The sequence below is a fragment of the Ochotona curzoniae genome, unplaced genomic scaffold (genome assembly GCF_017591425.1).
Source record: "Ochotona curzoniae isolate NIBS_2020 unplaced genomic scaffold, NIBS_Ocur_1.0 scaffold_4505, whole genome shotgun sequence".
NCBI classification, from domain to species: domain Eukaryota; kingdom Metazoa; phylum Chordata; class Mammalia; order Lagomorpha; family Ochotonidae; genus Ochotona; species Ochotona curzoniae.
In genome coordinates this window covers 28,471,001-28,491,182 of record NW_024467118.1, presented here as the reverse complement: position 1 = coordinate 28,491,182, position 20,182 = coordinate 28,471,001, and the positions used below count along the sequence as shown (strand labels likewise).

The window sequence follows — 20,182 nt, the reverse complement described above, 5'->3', positions numbered from 1 at the left end:
CAGCATGATATTGTTACAGTTTACCAGGAAGGAGTGCAAGTGGATGGGGTCCTCTTTTTATTTTCATCTAAAAAAGAAATCAATAAAATCCAGGGTGGCTAGGAAAAACTGCTAATGATCTACCTAACATCTCTCTTTGTATTTGTAAACATGGCAATTGACAGAGCTCTTCAAAGAGCTGATAACCTGGACCAAGGTAGGCTGAAAAAATATTTTTTTTTCTTTTTGTCTGAAGTAAACATGATGCAGTAATAAAATTGATACGCAAGACCTAAAACCAACTGGATGGCTGAAATGCTTACCTCAAAAAGTACAGCAGTATGTCTGCTGGGAACCTGTGTGGGGTTAAAAAAACAAGAGAAAAGGAAAGTCTAAATCGAACCCTTAAGACAGACCTTAGTGTACATAGTAAAGCCAATAAACGACGTTAAAAAGAGAGAAGGTGATGGGGAAAAACATTCTGGACCACTTGTCTATGGAATTCACATCAGTCAAGTCCGGGATTTTGACTTTGAGCTGAGAGGCTCGCCTGCGGATGCGCCCCTTGCTGGGCACCCCATGCCGGTCCAGGGCACGCCCATAGCCCTCTCTGCTGCTCAGGGGCTTGCGGTACTGGATGCTGGCACTGTCATAGGAATACATGGTGGCTTTGGGATCGCTCACGCTGGTGAGCACTTCTGAGCCACCCGTTTCATTCCTGATTTCCAGGGTGCTGAGGAGAATGTTGCCATGGGCATCGACCTGACGGAGAAAGGACATGGTCAGATGGTCAGACACAGCTGCTGGGACGCCAAATGCCATCATTAACTTTTTACTGAGACATCTTGTACGGTCTGCCAAGCTACTGCCTTGCTGGACAACTGGCTCTATGTGTTTTTTGGAGGAACTCTCTCCTGTCTGGGGCTGTTCATCCATCCCATCCATCCATCCATTCATCCATTCATCCATCCATCCATCACTCCATCACTCCAGCCACGCATCCACCTATCACTCTTCCATCTGATTCCACTCACAAAGCAGTGATGCAGTGTGTGTGTGTGATATTCATGTTTGTATACACTTCTTTTCACTATAAAAGGAACAGTTAAAGCAAGAAACTTTGTGATCTCATCTTCCATTTTGCCCCCTGTTCATGTAGTCTTAGAAATACTCATATATCTGTACATTTTCCTTTGTCATTTGCACTTGTCAGTTAAAAGCTTGGCATATTTTCAATGTTGGTAGATACTCATTTGTAATGTCGCTTACTAATAACATATAAAAATTATAATTGGTAAATGTTAACACTTGCTTTACTCTTATAATCAAGTCTGGAAGGCATAACACTTTGTTCAATCTTGGTGCATGATTTCCCCAGGTAAAATGGCAGAAAGTGGGATTAAAGAGTCAAAAGATAGGTCTGGTTCCACTTTGACTGGATTCCCCACTGTTGTTCCTGCAATTCTAGTGACACCTGCTCTTCTTACGCGGTGTCCACATATACTATTGGAACTACCTGAAATAAGAGCCCACAATGAAGCCATTTTTGGCTTTAAGCTGATTATATATTGCAGAAGGAACATAGCGAATAAGGATGAGGTAGTTTAAGGGCAGCTGTGCTCAAGGCTTTTGTGATTTGCCTGGTCCCTCACAGTAACGGTCCAGAAAGGATTCCAAATGGGATTAATCTCAGAACATGCTGTTGAAAGCACATGATAGGGCAATGCATGAGTGTGATGGAAGGAGAGATAAAGGAACCTATAGAGGGAGGCAAAGAAAACAACAGAGAAAGAAAGAAAAACAGAAAAGAAAGGCAGGGAAAGAGAGATGACAGCAGAGATGACAGGAGGTACTTATATCCAGACTAGAGAATTGAGACTTCTATAGCATTTGCCCCAAGTGTATCATAACAATAAATGTTTCATATTTATTACTTGCTAAATACTTGCAAACAATCTTCATTCTAGCCTCATATAGATGAAGCTTAACCTAGGTAGTAAACTGGTTCCAATTTACTCAGTTAGTGAATAGATGCTAGACCTGCCATTAGGACCCACATCTGTCTAAATTAAAGCCCATGTACTTTCTGCTGAAAGAGGACCCTCACAGTCCTTGGCCTTCAGCACTCCCTGTAAGGCATTTAGTGATGCAGTTAGCAGTGTTAAGCCTTGAGTTGGTTGAGGAGAGAAAGATGACTGAACCTGACCCCTACTCATCTGTTCCCTGCCTGGTATCATCACATTCCTCAGTGAGGCAATTTTTCTCCATGCTATCTAGATTCCCCATTATCCACAGACCTTCCACATTTTTTTTTTTTTTTTACTTTTTTGTTTAGGAAGTTATTGCTATTTTTGTTTTTGTGGATAACACTGTTTGCTGATTCAAACTGTGTGATTTCTCTCAGTTATTTCTCATAACAACACCAAGTTTAGCAGACAGGGGAAATGGAGAGCCAGAGAAAGAAAGTGGTGGCTTTGGGTAGGGTTATAGTCAGGCAATGAGAAACACTTTTCTTTAAAGCTAATTGTCTCATGCATTTGTTCATTTTGATTGCCTTATTTGAGTACAATCCTAATTTTAAAAAAATTGTAAAGAAAGTGAACCAACTTTATGTATTTCATCATAGAGATTTTGAAGTATAGCAATATTTTCTACCCTATGCCTCCATGCCTGAATTCCCTACCCATTCTCTTTTTTAGTTATTTTTTTCCCCTGATTTTTACAGGGACATGTTTTCATTCCCCTTTGCAATCATAGACTTCACTCTCCACTAGCTAACGTTGTCAACACATAGCAAGCAGGAAACAAACAAAACAAAACACCCATAACCACCAGCCTACTATTCCTCCAGAGTTTAGACAAAGGTTAGGTAAGTAATCAAACCTCAGGGCATCCACCTCGCTCAAACACAATCCCAGCATCCTGGAGCACAAGCATCATGTCTACTGCTTCTCCCATAGAGTCAAACACAGTGCCTCCCAAACTAACAAAATACATAAATAAATACAAGACCTACTTAGATACATTGCTTTGAATTTTACCATGTGGTTGACTTTCTGTGTTCTCTGCCTGTGACTTTCTAATCACCTCACAGTATTTGGTCCCATCTTGATATCATACTGACCAAATCATGAGAATTCATAGTTTGGTTTCCACTTAACCATCCAACCACATCTCATATTAATACTGCTTCCTCTCCGTGGTTATGCTGCTGCGATCTTTTCTCAGTACTATAGCACGCAGAGCAAATGCTGCCTCAGAGCCTTATAACTTGCTCTTTTGGCTTAAAATGGGTTTGGTGTATTTACCCGCTTCTCATCATGTAGGTGTCAGGCCATTCCTGTCACCTTACTGAAGCTTCCTTTTGAATCCAACCCAAATTATTCTCTTTACCAGTTCTCTATTGTGTTTTTCTCTCAGTACCTACTAGTTCCTGAAATTATCCTCCTAATACAGGTTTGTGTGTTTATTGCTTATCTTTCTGCTTAGAATTTACTTAAAGAAACCTTGTCTCAGGCAGAATAATGTCCATAACGCCCAGAACAGTGCCTAAATGAACAAATATATGAACTGTCACCTCAGCTGCTATTGTCAAAACAACCTGTGTTATACACAGCATCTCAATATATGTAATAATAAATGGATTTTGGGAGAAAATGGCACAGAGGTGCATGCTACAGAAATATTTTAACATGATAAACAGACTATGAATTATTTGGTTTATTCTATGCTTTGGCTAAAGATCACAAGATGTACCATTGAAAAGCAACATAAAAATAATAACAATATCTCATATTAGTGGGTTAATACTACTTGAGTTCCAGGTATTGTATTAAATGTTAGACATTAAAATATTATTCCTTACAGTGACTTTGTGTGATAAGTATACAATGGTCGAGTCTATTTTATGGTTGGGGACTCTGGAAGCAAAAGCCACAGGAGCATGAGTTGACTTTTCCCAAGTCATCAAGTCATCAAGTGGTAGGAGTGCAGGTTGGATTCGGGTCCTTTGATTCCAGTCAGCAGTGGTGTCATCACCGGACTGCAAGTTCTCCTCTCACCTTAAAATCCAACTTGGTCCTCTCTCATTTACTTACCAAGCCAATCTGGAATTATTCTCTTGCATTTGATTTTACTTATTTGTTCCAAATAAGTAGCAATGGACTTGGAGTTGAGCTTCAGGCTTATCTAGCCATGTGCTTATAACCTGCAGTCTAACTTCTTCAATGCTCAGCATCCATAACTGTCAAATGAAGGGTTGCTTAAATCTGAGCAAGAAAAACTGATATTTGTAACTATTCTTCCTTTTATGAGTGCCCGTGACAGCATGCTGCTGATACACTTAGGGAAAATAATATTTGGGACGCTTAGCTCCTTACCTGGACTTTATTCATCTCCAGTTTGTTCTTCTCATTGGCGCTCTGGTCTTGTTTGCCAGCCCCCTTTTTCTGAGGACCTTTTCCAAAGAAGATGTAATTTACAAAGGCGTATTCCAGCAGAGCCAGGAACACAAACACAAAGCAGCCCATCAGATAGATGTCAATTGCTTTGACATAAGGGATCTTTGGCAGGGTCTCCCTGAGGTGAGTGCTGATGGTTGTCATTGTCAGCACCGTGGTGATTCCTATGAAACAAGACACACAAGGCTTCGCTGAAGTAGCCATTGTTAAGCTTGAGACAGCATTTCCTGACTGCTGCCAGGATGGCAGGAATGCGCTGCACCATTAGCCAGAGGATGCATATTGGAAAGACAACGGTGTAACTTTCCTTCGTGTCCATTAACATTTGTGTGGCTGAATAATACATATTTTGTGTTGATGATGGCAACGATAATTTGGAAAAGAAAGATGTGAAAAAAATTGGAATCTTGTGCAGTTTGAACTGCAATACTAATATTAAATATTTGTGTAGGGCCCAACCCGGTAGCCTAGTGGCTAAAGTAGTGGTCTCGTACGTACTTGGCTCCCATTTGGATGCCGGTTCTAATCCTGGTGGCCTGGCTTCCCATCCAGCTCCCTGCTTGTAGCCTCGGAAAGCAGTCGCGGCTGGTCCAAAGTCTTGGGATCCTATACCCACGTGGGGCCCCAAAAGAGGCTCCTGGCTTCAGATCAGTGCAGCTTTGGCCATTGCAGCTGCTTGAGGAGTGAATCAATGGGTAGATTTTTCTCTCTGTCTCTCCTTTATATATATGCAACTGAAGAGCAATAAACGAATAAGTAAATAAGTGAATGAATAAATAAATAAGATTGTCAAATAATCATATTTAAAATAAGTATGGAGATGAGAACAGAATGTTTTGAATTTGATGAAAGTTCTTTAAACTAAAGACAGCAAGGGAGGAGATGTTATTCTGAGGACTTGGTGTTCTGCCATCCCTTGGAGAGATTTAGATGGATTTTTTAGCTCCTGGCTCTTTGGTGTGGTCCAGCTACATCTGTTCTGGGCATTTGAGGAGTGAAACAGAGGATACAAGATATCAATTTCTCTGTGTTATGCTGTTTGAGGAAGAAAAAGGAAGAAAGAATATGAAAGCAGGAGGAAGGAAAAGAAGAAAGAAAAGAGACTAAAGGAAGACAGGACAAGAAGGAAGGAAGAAAGATAGAAATAACAGGAAGTTTGAAATTGACAGTATGGACGAAGAAAAGTCAACCAAAATAATGGCAGAAAGCCCAGTGAAAGAATGGCGGCACATAGTTTATTAATTTTCCAGTCAGATTATTCTAATGTACAAATTGTCTGATTTGATGGCTGAGGTTAAGAATGTGACTCAGAAAAGTTGGGAAGCAAATGTTAGGAAAGAGATGCAGAAACAGAACTCAGCCAAATTGAATTCATTGGTGATAAGTTCGGAGGTGGCCATTTGCCCAGGCAAAGCTGGAGTGACAGTGGGACAGAGGACTAGTCCTTCAGCAGGCAGGGCTTTTTGTATTTTGTGTTCTTGGGAGGCATTCTTAGGGGTGAGAGAATGCCAAGAAAATAGAGGAGTGGGCAAGAACCGGCCAGCTTCTCTTGGCATTTGAACCGTGCTACATCTTGCTTCCTGGGGAGCAAGGAAACACAAAGACTGGATGGAGGGAGCAGATTAGACTGGTCTTGTGAATTATAATGTAGGAGCCCCATTTGGGAGATTCTCTATTTACTCTCCTGAGGGCATAAGGCTCAAACTTGTGTTTTTGCTCCATTGTAACTGAGGAATAGATATAAAGAAGTGTACTAACAGACAATAAATTGAAATAATTCAAATCAGTGGTGAATTTGAATGGGCTGGAATGTTACCTAACACGAGTCTAGCTAATGAGTTTAAAATAAGTAAATAATACATTAACAAATTCACTAACTGTATTTATGTTTTTAATTTTTTAAACAGACAGGCTAAATGTAACAAGATGTGATAGCTGAGCTTCAACTAATCCAGTTCAGCAGTTTCATGAAAGTTGCAATGTGTTAGCCAAAAATGATGAACTCTGTGTGAGTGTGTGAGCAAGAGAGAGAGAGAGAAATAGAATAAATCCTTGAATATGACAACCAAAAAAATGAAGTAAATGAGAATGTGATCCTATTCACCAGATACACCTTAAAGTGTCCATGGAAACTGCTAAAGTCTTAACCACAGTTTTTAGCTTCCAGCCATTAGTCAACCATGGAAAGTTAGCTCTGCATTTTGTTCCACCAAGGAAATAATTTTTAAAAAGTTTCGACTTGCATAGATAATTAATATAGCTGATGTATTACTTGTGCATTATTAATATAATGAGTCAAATTATAAGATTCCCTGTTAGTATTATTTCATTTTAGTTAATATTTAAAGGTTAGTCTTTCCCAACAATTGATATGGCTTATTATTATTTATTTGACTCTCTTAAAATCCATTTAAAAATGACACTTAAAAATATTTATTTATTTTTATTGGAAAGGCAGATATATAGACAGGAGGAGAGACAGAGAGGAAGATCTTCCATCCAATGACTCACTTCCCAAGTGATTGCAAGCTGAGCCGATCTGGAGCCAAAAATCAGGAATTTCTTTTGGGACTCCCACATGGGGTGCAGGGTCCCAAGGTTTTGGGATGTCCTTGACTACTTTCCCAGGCCACAAGCAGGGAGCTGAATGGGAAACAGGACTACCAGGATTAGAACCAGTGCCCATATGGGATCCTGGTGTGTTCAAGGCGAAGACTTCAGCCACTAGGCTACCGTGCCAGGCACTGAAAATGGTATTTTATAAATATTTTCTACTGTAAAAACAGGTGCTAACAAGGATGCCACCATTTTTGTTAAAAGTTTATGCAATGAGAATTTAAATATATTCCACAAAGAAATTTTAATAGTGTGAAGTGTACTTCATTTTGGGTGGGGGTAAAATTCCAAGAAGATATTATAGCATAATCATTGTAAACATGCTTATATTAAATTTTTGTATGTTAGTACTTCTTGGTAATCTAATTCTTTGGTTGGTTGTTAGAAAGTTCTTGCCTATAATTGCTAACAGTGGTTATTTGATTGAAGGCAAAGTTCACCAGCCCTAAGCAACTCTGGGAATTAATTACCTAGTGCGACTCTTGCAGCTGATGCATCATAATTGATCCAAAAAGATACCCAGGACAGAATTGTAATCAATGTAGAAGGCATGTAAGTTTGCAAAATGAAGTAACCAATGTTTCTTTTCAGGCGAAAACTTAGAGAGAGTCTTGGGTACGCCCCTAAATAGAAAAAAAAAATGAAGAAAACAATCAGATCATCTGATTGAAAGCATCACGTTGCTTTCCCAGCATCCTGGATTCCTTTAGACTAAGATGTCCTCACCTGTTGTAAATTCCACTTTCTTGGATACCATCTTGTAATCGACAATTGAAAACTGAGGAAGTTCAATTTTATTGACTCCTGTTACGGCCCCCTCTCCTCCATTCCAATAAAACTCAATGTCATCAGTTGTATAACCATCTGAAACAAGGAAATGTAGCATAATTGAATACAGGTGATCTAGACATTCCTTTCAAAGACAAAGTGAGAGCTAGAAGGAAAAATTCCCCAACAACTATGACAAGAAGGAATTAGTTTAGATTAGATTGATATTTAGGGCTAGTGGCGAGTGCTGTTTTTGATGGGTGGTAGTGGCTGCATCTGGTTTGGGTGGACATAACTGCAGAGCACGTAGTGCTATTTGATGACACTATTGCATATTTCTTCTCATTGTGACGAGCATAGGTCACTCTGGTTAAACTGGTGGATGGCTGCATTCCAGGTTCCTGGAAAAGGATTTAGTTCATGCACCGTTTATCAGTAACAATTATAGAAACAAGAAATAACAATTGAGCTCACATTTTATAACACAGAAGGGATACAGGAGTGAAGTATGAAAAACATCAAATTTGTTAATACCTGTAAAGACTCAAGACCTGGTAAGTATGTTTCTTTTAGACAATTAGGCAAGGTTCTATTCATGCTTTTGGTTATAGTTAATATTATTATAGCTAACATGTGAATGGAACTGTTAGCAATTATATGACTTCTTGATCATTATTTTGTATCTTCATAGTTAAGATAGACAACTTTCATTTCGGAAGATGTGTAGAGAATTGCAAATAGAAGTAGATTTGCCTTCATGTTAGCACAGAAGACTCTAGGGCCATGGTCTATCATCTTCTTCCTCCCACTCTGTACCAATTGCCATGGTTTTCGCTGGACATGCATGGCTAAGTATCAGAGTGACTTGCATAAGAACAATGTTGTATGTGCTTGAAAATGTAAAACCCATTGAAGTAAAATTTAAGAACATATTTTATCATCTAGAGAGAAATATTTTTCTTCATTTTATTTTCTACTTATATTTACCTTGGGGAATAAAGCATCAAACTATTTCTTTTACAACAGAATTAACTAGGTCTTACGTTTCAGAAGTAACCATTTAATCTTTTTATAGTAAATATCATGCTGCCCTACTTTCGACTAAAGCCAGTAACATCTCAGAGGATAAAACATTGTTTAAAATTCAGGAGCTCAATGCTAAGTAAGTGCCAAGGAATCACCATCACTGCCACAATGGGAACAAAGTTTAAACTGTTCTCCCCCCGTTCCCTACATTTTTGTTGCTTAAAAAAAACTCTCTTAACTGTGCTGCTTTAAGCATTCTTAACGTTTTTATCTTGCTACTCTGTTAATGATTATTTATTGCAATGTTTCATTTACTTTATTTGTCTTCAAACCATCTCCTTCTGGAACTTGTCCTCAGTCCAAATGGGTAATGTTCCATATTCAGGGACTGATCCAGCAAAAATAACCCACGTGTATGTCGCAACTGAGGTAGAAGAGGTTTACTTTTAGATATTCTTGCTGATCTCTAAGAATCTATGAAACTTTTTACCTACTGGATATAAAATCATCTATAGGGGGCTAATTAGTATAGTGAGAATTTACACCTGTTTGAGGAAATTATTCTTTAGAACTCCAATGAGGGCCTGATGTTGTGATGCAGAGGGTTAAGCCATTATCTGCAGTACAGGTATTCCTTATGGGCAGTTTAGGCCTGGTCCAACCTTGGTCATTGCTGGCATTTGGAGCAGATGGAAGATCTTTCTCTCTCTCTGTCTCTCTTTTCTCTGTAATTTCGTCTTTCAAATAAATTAATAACTTAAAATTACAGTGAAATAAATTATGCAAGACAAATAGTTAAGATAAAATAAGGGAACCACCTTAGAAACAGTGGGACTATGCAAAAAAAAATTATAGAAACGTAGTTCTAAAACAGGCTAAGTGGGAAAACATTTATTTTCATAAAATAAGCAGAAAATATTAGTAAAAAATTCAGCAGGACTTTAAACAATAAATCCTAACCAGTTCAGTTCATTGGATATAAGTGATTCAATATTAGAAAATTTAGTAACATTTATTATCACATTTAAGAAGACAAAATTATATGATTATCTATGCAAATGCTAAAATGGTACTTGATGTTATACAATTTCATTATATTTTTAACAAAGCAAATGACATCACTGAGTAAATGTGAATAGACAGAAACTTAATGAACTAAGATAACTGTATAAAATTGATCTCAATCCTAAAGTAGGTTTCATCCTTATTGTAGAAACACTAAAACATTCTCACACAAGATAGAGATTTGCACTACTATTTCTATTATTTAACAAGCAGTGCATTACAAGAGACAGACAAGGTTTAAAGACAAAAAGCTGCAGATTTAGCTATTTTTGTTGGAAAAAATATATATATACTTTTTCAATATAATTGTACAATGTCACCACTCTATACAATAAAACAGCTAGAAGATTATATTCTTCCCTATACAGAGTTTGATTTTCCATGTTTAGTTATCCATTAGCAAATGAAAAATTCAAGGAATAAAAATATCACAAGTTTTACACTGAGCGCTCTTCTAAGTATCCTGATGAAGCCTCACGTTGCCCCACTGTGTCTCCTTCGGGAAGTGACTCTCTGCTTTGCCCAGGGTAGCAGTAATGTATATGCTACCTTTCCATTAGTTCCTGACTGGTCATCGCAGCTACTAAGTCAGTTATGCTTGTAGTACTTGTATTCAAATAAATTTTTTTTTTTTGAGAGAGCGAGCACAAAATGACCATTTTCACATAACTATTTATATGTATATTAATATAATTATCCTATTTTATTATTAATTATTTTGGTTAGTCACTTATACTAACTGAGCCTAATTCATTGATTAAACATTTTTGTGTAAAGCATAGTATCAATGGTGTTTGCTACTATCCAGGTTCCCTTGCACTTTAACTAAAGTGTATTAAGGCACTGAGATAATTATAGATGATTTGAGAAGAAAAAGATTACTCCCTCCTCTTTCAGTAGAAATTTGAGTTCTCTTGGGGGTAACGATGGTATTTGGTGCCAAAACAAAGACCAAATGTCTCTGCATACATTGTTATTCGCAGTTTACACAAGAACATTTTGCCACAGAACGAGAATATCAATTTACTCACACCCAAACAGCCTATTTACTGAAGATATTCCTTTATGAAGCAGTGACTTCACACGGTGTCTCAAAGCCCATGCCAATGATGTTGTTTCCTAGCAACAATAATTGCAATGAAGCTCTCAAAATTTCCGCCCATCCCCTGGGGACTTCTTAGTGGCACAGAAAGAACAGAAAAAATTAAGTTGATGTCAATGAGTAAAATTCATGGAGTTACTGAAACATAGCAGTATCTGGATGCTAGTGTTTTTCAGTACTACCAAGACAGTCTATTTTGGGTGCATTTTCTAGTCTGGAATTAAACATTATTCCCCACTGTGCTTAATAGAGCCAGGTGGACAGTCTTATGTTGTACTTACATGCTTTTGGATAACGTGGAGATTTAAGCTACTAATCCATGAATGGGCAGATGTACATAGATTTGCTCTTGTGTAGCATCTTTAGCCCCATTTCAATGTTCATGTTGTGAGTTGATTGCTCAAGGGAGCCTCTAAGTAACATTCTCTGAGATGGTCATTGGTTCAGGCTTAGAAGGTATTCCAGGCTTAAATGTATCCCCAAAATTTACTTCTCTAAAATTTGATCCTCAAAGGGCAATGTTTGATCTGTAACAAGTGTTTTGTCATGAGGACTCCATTTTTATGAATGGATTCCTGTCATTATTATATGAATGTCATTATTAGCCCCAAACTGAAGGACTCACTCCAGTTTTTATTTATTTATATTTTATTCTCGTTTGCTCTTCCTTGCCTTCTGTCATGGGGTGACCCAACAAGAAGGCCCTCGTCAGCATTTGATACTGAAATTCCCAGCCTCCAGATTCTTCAGTTGGAAAGTTTCTGTTCATTATAAATGATCTAGTCTGTGGCATTCTTCTATAGCAACCCCAAACACACCAAGACAGACGTTTAAAATCACTATCTTATTGCAATACAATGGTCAAATTAATTGTTCAGAAATAGGTACCAAACCCAAGTTTGTCTAGTTTTAGAAAAACCCAGGACTTTTATTCAATTGTTGGAGGAAAGCCATTTTCTCCCTATCTCTCCTTTAGCTGTTGTGAAACAAGAAATGCTGATTGGAGACTTCCTGGTCCAAATACAAAGGCCAATGTGTTCCCTTTCCACTTTCTCAGTTGCACCTAATCAAAATGCTTTAATTCACACTCATTACCGCATTTCAAATGTTGAAATTATGTCTTGAAATTAACATCAAAGAGTGCCACACCACAATTCCCCTACTCTTTCCCTGAATGGAGCCATAGTAGGAATTTATCAATATCTCTGTCATGTAGTTTTGCATATCCCTTTAATTATATCAGATATTTATGATTGTGCTTTTTCAGCAACAGATTAGAAAACCAACTGCATTTAATCCTTCTGGGTGCTCCATATTTGCCATGACAATTATTCTAAAGATTACTTTGAATTACTTCTCATCTATTTCTGTATGTCCATGACAACCCATAAAATAAACCTTGGAAGGCACATTTATTTAAGTGCAACTCCGTGCAACCACCCACTTCGTGCTTGACTCCTCTCTGACAGTACACTGTTTGAGTGTTAATCTAGTCTTCAAGAATGCCAACCTAGCTATTTTCTCAGTCAACTGTATAATTATGTTTTCAGATAATCATTAGAAAATATGTCCTTATAATAAATGAAGAATTCATCTCCAGAGTTATATTCAACATTTCATCTTTGTGTCTCTGTTATGTTAATAGTGAAACAAACAGTCATTTTTCAAAATAGGAGACCCTATTATTTTGGGGGACACTTTTGCATTTCTCCTGTCTCTTCTCTCCAGGCTCCAGTTCACCCAGAACATACCAAACTGAAGGGGCGCCAAGCCTGTCTCCTTGGTTCTACATCTCTTTGGGGTCATGTGGATCCATATTCTCTTCTGCATAAGCCACTTTTGATGGATGGAAGAATTAAGTATCTGCACATTTGAAATTGCAGCGTGTTCTCAGATTTGGGATCTTTGAGTGCAGCCACGTGTCTCAAGTTTCTCAAGTATCCTTTGAATCACCCACTATTTCCAAACCACGTTCAAGATCTAAGATTTAGAAGTCAGGGTAGGATGCTCAGACTTCTCCTTACTCCTTCTGAATCTTGACATCTGATGTTTCTGACCCAACTGTAAAACCCTAGACTGATTTCTGCAGACTTGCTCCTTCATAGCTGTTAAAATGGCCTAGGTTATGAATCCTCATCTTCACCGGACTATGGCTATACAAAGACTTTTTTGCTTTAGATATCATATTAAACACCAACAAATTCTATTCACATCCCATATTAAAGTTTCTGTATCTCTAAAAAGTACTGAATTATAGCCCACTTTAAAAATACAATATGTATTTATTTTAACATTGTAGCTTTCTTTTGGGGATTTGGAGATGATTTTTTCAAGATGTTTGAGAAGCTTAGAGTAAGAGGATATTTTTCCTGTAGTGACTGACAGAGAAATGGCTCAGTTAAAACCCATACACCAATGAGTGCAATAGTCATTATCTCCTTTTAGCATTCTTTATTTGGACTATATCCAGCTCTTCTTTAAAATTTCCCATTAAAGGAATTTCTCTCATTATTAGAACTCCTATTTCTGTAACCTGTCCTGACTTCCCAGTCATATATCACCTGTAACTTCCTCAGATGACGTTCCCTGCTAAGTTGGCTGGTGTGTGACAAATATACCCTTAGACTATCCAGCTGTCCCTTTTGGGATCAAGTCACTGTCTGACCTCATTCTGACCTTTTCAACCATTTCTGGACCCATGCTACAGAAGGTTCTACAGGTTTTACAATATGCATGTCCAGTTAATGACATTCTTGGTGTGACTAGCTAGTAAGACCATGACTTCTCTTGTTTATTAGTCAATAGCTTAGTCAAGCAACAAAATGATTTTATTTCCTTCTGGACTCAAGTATGGGATCTAATACTGTCCCATTCAGTTTTACCTAATTCAGTTTCACTCACTTTTAGATGTTGAGATTTTCTGCTTGTTTTTGTTTTCATTCTGAATTTCTCACCTTTTTAGTTTCATATTATCTGAAAACTTGAAAACTTCAGCCTTTTATTGTGATTTCCTTGATTGAGACAAATATGGAGCAGTGGAAATAAGCACAGAGCTCTAGATTACTCCAGTGCTGATTCCTCCGTAGGCTGACACTAAAAGGCTTTAAACAGTACTTTGCAAGGGGACAGCATCATTTATCCATTTAATGTTCATCTAATTGTTTTATTGTTGAGTCTGTATTTCTAAATTTATCATACTTTCTTGGCTCACTGGCTTGCAGTCATATTAAATAAGAAAATACCATCTCTTTGAGTTGTGTTTAGTGAAATCAAGCTGCCTTCACAGATGATCTATCTATGGGATCCAGGGCTTAGAACTTCATCTGGAGTGAATTAATATCATCAGTGCTCGACTGCATAATTTATCCTTTCAGCCTCCTGGAACAATGATGTGTTTTATTTCATGATATCAACACCAATAACTGCATGGTATACTATGGGCTCATGCTAACAACCTCCCCCTCAAAATGCTCAGCTCCCAATAATAAGCACCAATGGGACTACATTGCCTCAAGTTATGCACTTGTGGATGCTTTATGAAAATTAATGACTAAATATCAAAATCAGAATAGCTCTATGTTCAACTTCAGTGGTGAAGTGAATGATAATCACCCCAAGAAATGCTAATCTTACTAAATGCTTATGTTGGTATGCTTGTTACCAACAGATTTTGTTTTTAAAAAACAACCTGTATCTATGTACAGTTTATTTATCTATTTACAGATCATGTTTTAGAAAAAAAAATCCTGACTCAGTTGATTCTACACCAGTTTATCAGAAAAAATATTTGCTCTTTTGTCTTCTAAACCTGACCCAGTTGCTACCTTCCTTGGCACTTTCTTGGTGTGATAGGAGCCTCTTCTTGGTCTGTTGAGGTGATTCTATTGACTCCCAAGTAGCCATAGCATGGGGATTGGCTACCACAAAGACCAAATCTTACTAGAAGATGACATTTTCAGCTCCATCTGAACATTCCTAGGAAACCTGACTTAATAATCTGATGCCCATGAGATGAACACCTTAAACATCAGGGTTTGAAGAATGTTGGTGCTGGTGAACACATCACGATGCTGAGAGAGCAGCTTGTCCAATGGAGGAATTGAGATTGCATCCTCTACTCCTGACCTTGCCTTTGCTTCTCTCCCATTTCACTGTTCCTGTGTTTTACCCTTTTACATAAGCTGGTAACAGTAAGTAAACTTTTTTCCTGAGTTCTGTGGGCTGTTTCTCTAAGCCAGTTAACACAGGGGCAGGTGTGTTGGAGCCTGCAGTTTGTAATCAGGTCAGAAGAGATGTGAGTAATCTGGGCATCTGATGTTTGTGACTGATGTCTAATGATGAAAACTCCGCGGGACTGAGCCTTAAATCTGAGAATCTGACACTAACTACCCAAAGTTAGTGTCAGAAGTGAACTGAATTGCAGCATGCCTACAGGTGTCTTGGGTAGGGAAAATGTATGATGGGAGGAAAACACACACATTTGGTATCATACATGTTACGAGTCACAATAACTGCGATTTCTCATCTCTTGACATTCACAGAGTAGATTTTTCTAGAAACACTTATAGTCAAATGTACTTTTATAGATTTAAAACTCTTTTATATTATCCTCAATGAATATCCTAAGCAGTCATATCTCCCTTTTAAAAAACTATTTAATGAGGTAAAAGATTGAAATACATTGTGACTGCTATTTTTCTTAATTTCTGCCCATATCAGGGTATGATTTTCTAAAAATAACAAGCTTAAGAGTACTGTACCCAAATAAAATATGTTTCAAGATTCTGAGAATATTTTACTTAATATTGTAGTCATGCGGGGCTGAGAACATCTTCTTATCCAGTCTCCACTTAAAAGGAGAGCCTGGCCTTACTGTAATGGTCACTATTGCTAGTAATTTATGCTCTGCTTAAAAGAGAGAGCAGGGGATGGTGCTATGCTATTATGCTGCAGTGGCTTAAGCACTGTTTAGAAGCTGGCATCTGGGGTCTGAGTGCTGGCTCAGGCCCTACCTGTTTGCTTCTGATCCAGATGGCCCAGGTACTTAGTTCCGTGTCATTTTGGTGTGAGACCTGGATGGAATTTTAGGCTTCTGGCAGCCATTTGGGGAATGAGCTTGTGGATGCAGGATCTCTCTCTGTTTCCTCCCTCAACCCTTTTGCCCATACTCTTCCTGTGACTCTTCCTTTTAAACAAATGAGTCTTAGAATATCAATAAATAAAGGGAAAACCAAACCTGGCTCCACTTGGGTTGCTATAAGGTTCTGGCAGAGACTCCTACGACTGCATTTTCCCAAAAGAGAAAAGACAATTACCATCACTTGAGCATATGTTAAAGAACCCAACCTGTAAGTAGAGAACCTAGTGTGTCAACATTTGGATTTTGTTGCAGATTGTTTAAAATCTTATTTAAGGTTGATGGCGATTAAGAATATAATTACTTAAAAAAAAACCAATGAGAAGAAAGGGTTTTGAATGTTTTCTTCAAAAAGAAATACTAGTTTGTGAAGAGGCACATTTGTTAGCCCCGATGGCGCAATTTACAATGTACACAGGCACGGAGGCATCCCCTGGCACCCCATAAAAGTATAAAATTTTTATGTGTAAATTACAAATTGCTATAAAGAGAATTCATAGCCATTTGGCATCATTAAAGTCTTGTTGTAGTTGTAGCAATGAAAAAAAAAATCGGGCCTTGTTTAGAGAAAAAAGAAACCTCCAATTTGGACCAGTGTCCAACACACCAAATGTGTTTTCATTTTCTCAAGCATAAAGCTTTTAGGGTAAATAAGGTCATAAACATTTACAGCAACCAAGCCAATTACCCGGCTAACTGAAATTTAATACTATTTTAATATCACCGCCCTGGCAGTATTATTTTTGGTTCACCACTCTAGATTAACAGTGTGGATACTAATCTCAGATATCTAATGCTTATGACAACTTTGGAAAGTTGTTCTGAACATCATTATTGTATTTTTATTTTGAAGAGTCACAGAGTTCACAGTTTTACAGCTTGTAAACACGCCCTTCAGTGGCTATTGAGTATTGTTTTGTCATATTTGAATTCTTCCTACTTTTTTCATTCTTTTTTGAGTGGTGGTGAAGGGTCTCTTTTCACTGAAAAATTCTTATAAGAAATGGTAACTTGTCAATAAAATACCTTTTTGCAAAGCCTGTTGAAATATGTAAAAAGGGGCCTGGTGCGATAGTATAATGGTTAAAGTCCTCGCCTTGCACGTGCCAGGATCCCATGGTCGCCTGTTATAATCGGGGCAGCCCTACTTCCCATCCAGCTCCCTGCTTGTGATCTGGAAAAGCAGTCGAGGACGGCCCAAAGCCTTGGGACCCTGCACTTGCATGGGAGACCCGGAAGACCTCCTGACACCTGGCTTCAGATTGGCTCAGCTGCAGCCATTGCAGCCGCTTGGGAAGTGAATCATCAGACAGAAGATCTTCCTCTCTGTCTCTCCTCCTCTCTGTATATCTGACTTTCCAATAAAAATAAATAAATCTTAAAAAAGAATTATGTAAAAAGTCTACAACTCCTCCAAATCATTCCTGACAAAATATCTACAGAGTATTGCAGGAAGAAAATAAATATAAATACAAAAGCTTGTGTATACCTGAATATGCAATCAAGAATATATGTGTAGGCCCGGAGTGATGGCTCAGTGGCTAAATCCTTATCTTGCATCTGCCAGGAGTCCATATGGGCACTGGTTCATGTCCTGACACTCTACTTCCCACCAGCTCCCTGCTTGTGGCCTGGGAAAGCAGTCGAGGACAGCCCAAGGCCTCAGGACCCTACACCTGCGTGGGAGACCTGGAAGAAGCTCTGGGCTCGGATCGGATCAACTCTGGTTGATGCAGCCACTTGAGGAGTGAACCAGCAGATGTACAATCTTTCTCTCTGCATCTTCTTCTCTGTAAATCTGCCTTTCCAACAAAAATTAGTAAATCTTAAAAAAAATGTGCATGTAAATAGTTAATATTAATTGTCTGTGGATGGTAGAAATATGAGTGATTACTTTTTTGTATTGGAAAATCACAGTCATGTGATGAAAATGCAATGCTTTAAAAAATAAAGCCCTAATAAGTTATTTTTATGCTCTAGAAATCATCTGAATAAATTTGGGATAATACATTTTAAGTGTATGACATTGTTCAGATAACCTGCAGAGGGCACTGCAGATCTTCCAGAATCACGCATGTCCGGCTTCGGACTGAAGATTTTATTCCTTTCTTTCAGTTACAAAAATTTTCAGTTTTTCGTGAGGAGATTAACTTTGGTTCACTGCACTCTTCAAGATTTCATTTTAAAGCATTTATTTATGTTAAATGACACTGGGGCAATTATGTTGAATCTGCTCCTTGTCAAAAAATCAAATTTTCAGCAAGAAATCTATTTGAACGCATGCAACTCTGACTACTAAAGTAGTGGTAACAAATGATTTCTTTCAGTATATTGAATGTTCAGCTAACAGTCTTCTCACATATCCTGAGTAGGACAGTCTATGCTAGCTTGCTACAAACATGAGTCATCATGAATCTATGTGCTGTTTGTGGTATTAAATCATTGTTCACATACTTTGATTATCATACAGCTTGAAGCAATAATGTACATCACTTTAAAATTGCTGTAATATGACTCAATTTTAATTTCTATGAACTTATTTGTCTAGTGACTTATTTGTTTTAGGTAATTAAAAATTCTCCTACTTCTTATTCACTCTCAGATAGTACCCATTGACGTTTACTTTATTCGGTATCTAAATCTAATGCTTTTCCAGGTGTTGATGCAAAGTATATGGTCTGTACCCTAGACTTTCACACATGTACTGCCCACCCACGGTGGTTATGGACTGCCATGCTCTTCCCTAAAGAAAGCAGACTTTCTTTCCCAGGAAGGTCTCTATGCTCTGGACATCCTCAGCTGTCTCCCAGTGTTTCATCTATTCTGGATCCCTGTTAGGATCAGATTGGATGGTGTTAGCAACTAAGAGGTCGTCTGCTCTCACAGGTTTTTGTGTAATTTCTTGGTTATTAAAGTCTGTGTGAATGGAACGTTGTAGAGCCTACGATTCACACTTGTATCTGTAACTCATTTCCAAGGGCCAGATTGGTGTCACAAAGGTTACTGTGGCAGGCCTGTTGGACACATTTGTATCTGTGTTTTTAAAATTGTATTGTGTCTGGACATGATGAAAATTTCCTATCTGATTATTATTGGCTTTGGGGGGATTTATTTTTCATTCCATGTAATTTTGCAGTTGCATGAATGAAACATGCGGCTTGTTGCCATTTTATTTAGGTTAGAGTCTTTATTTCTGAAGGCAGACCAGCACAAATCTGTCTGCACAGCTGCTGGCTGTGGCGTAGAAAGGAGACAGTGGAGTAGAAAGCCTGGCACGACAGTGGTTGCCCCATTTCAGACCTAGGAAGAAAAGCAGTGATTATGCATTTCACTTTTCAGGTGAGAAAAATCAAAGCGTACATTTCTGTGACTTAATTGAGAAGGCTGAACACTTCCCGGTTTCTGGCTGTAGAAATGGGGCCAATCATCTCTGTTCCCTGACTCCTGGGGTAGACAGAAAAGGTCACGCAGACAATGCCACAGAGTGCTTCTTAGAAACAAGTCATTACCAAAATACTGAGATGCTTTCCACAAGCATCACTTGTTGCTTTAGGATGATTATAGCTGCTGCGGGTTTCCACTTCTGTGGCTGTGCTGGGGGATAATCTGGTCACATCTGTTTTTGGCTCTTAAAATGTGGAGGGGGTGCTTTTAAAATCAAGTAGATAATGGCTAGGAATGCTGCTTAGCACCGTAAATTTGAGGACAGTGGCCCTCAAGATGGTGACCTTCTCCAACATGTCATAAGTGCCAACAGTATGAAATCAGGGTCTGCTACTCTGGGACACGTGTTGTGGTTCATAGATCAGTTTACATCAAAACCATTTGTATGGATAACGTGACAAGTGCTATAGAATGAAGCCTTGATAATATTTTGAGAGAATAGAATTTTTAGGAAGGAAGGATGCAGATTTGCTTTGTGAGCAAATCATAAATATATTTCTTTACAATAATCCAAATTTTTAATCCTGTCCCCAGTCCCCATCTTATTGATTCGGGTCGCACACTATGATGGGTCTTCAAAAAGTG

The 20,182-nt window shown here is 38.2% G+C and overlaps 1 protein-coding gene across 2 annotated transcripts in view; it reads right to left on the bottom strand.

Moving 5' to 3' along the window:
• GABRB1 (gamma-aminobutyric acid type A receptor subunit beta1) overlaps positions 1-20,182 on the bottom strand; it is a 262,663-nt gene continuing 242,481 nt past the window's right edge. Inside the window, exons 6-9 of one of the 2 annotated variants that reach the window (XM_040965875.1) lie at positions 7,782-7,919; positions 7,526-7,678; positions 4,359-4,603; positions 1-741 (exon numbers count right to left, since the gene is read on the bottom strand). In XM_040965875.1, the coding sequence (XP_040821809.1) occupies positions 397-741; positions 4,359-4,603; positions 7,526-7,678; positions 7,782-7,919 (881 nt within the window). In that variant the 3' untranslated portion in view covers positions 1-396. The remainder of the gene's footprint in view (positions 742-4,358; positions 4,604-7,525; positions 7,679-7,781; positions 7,920-20,182) is intronic. The other variant, XM_040965876.1, reaches the window with a different exon arrangement.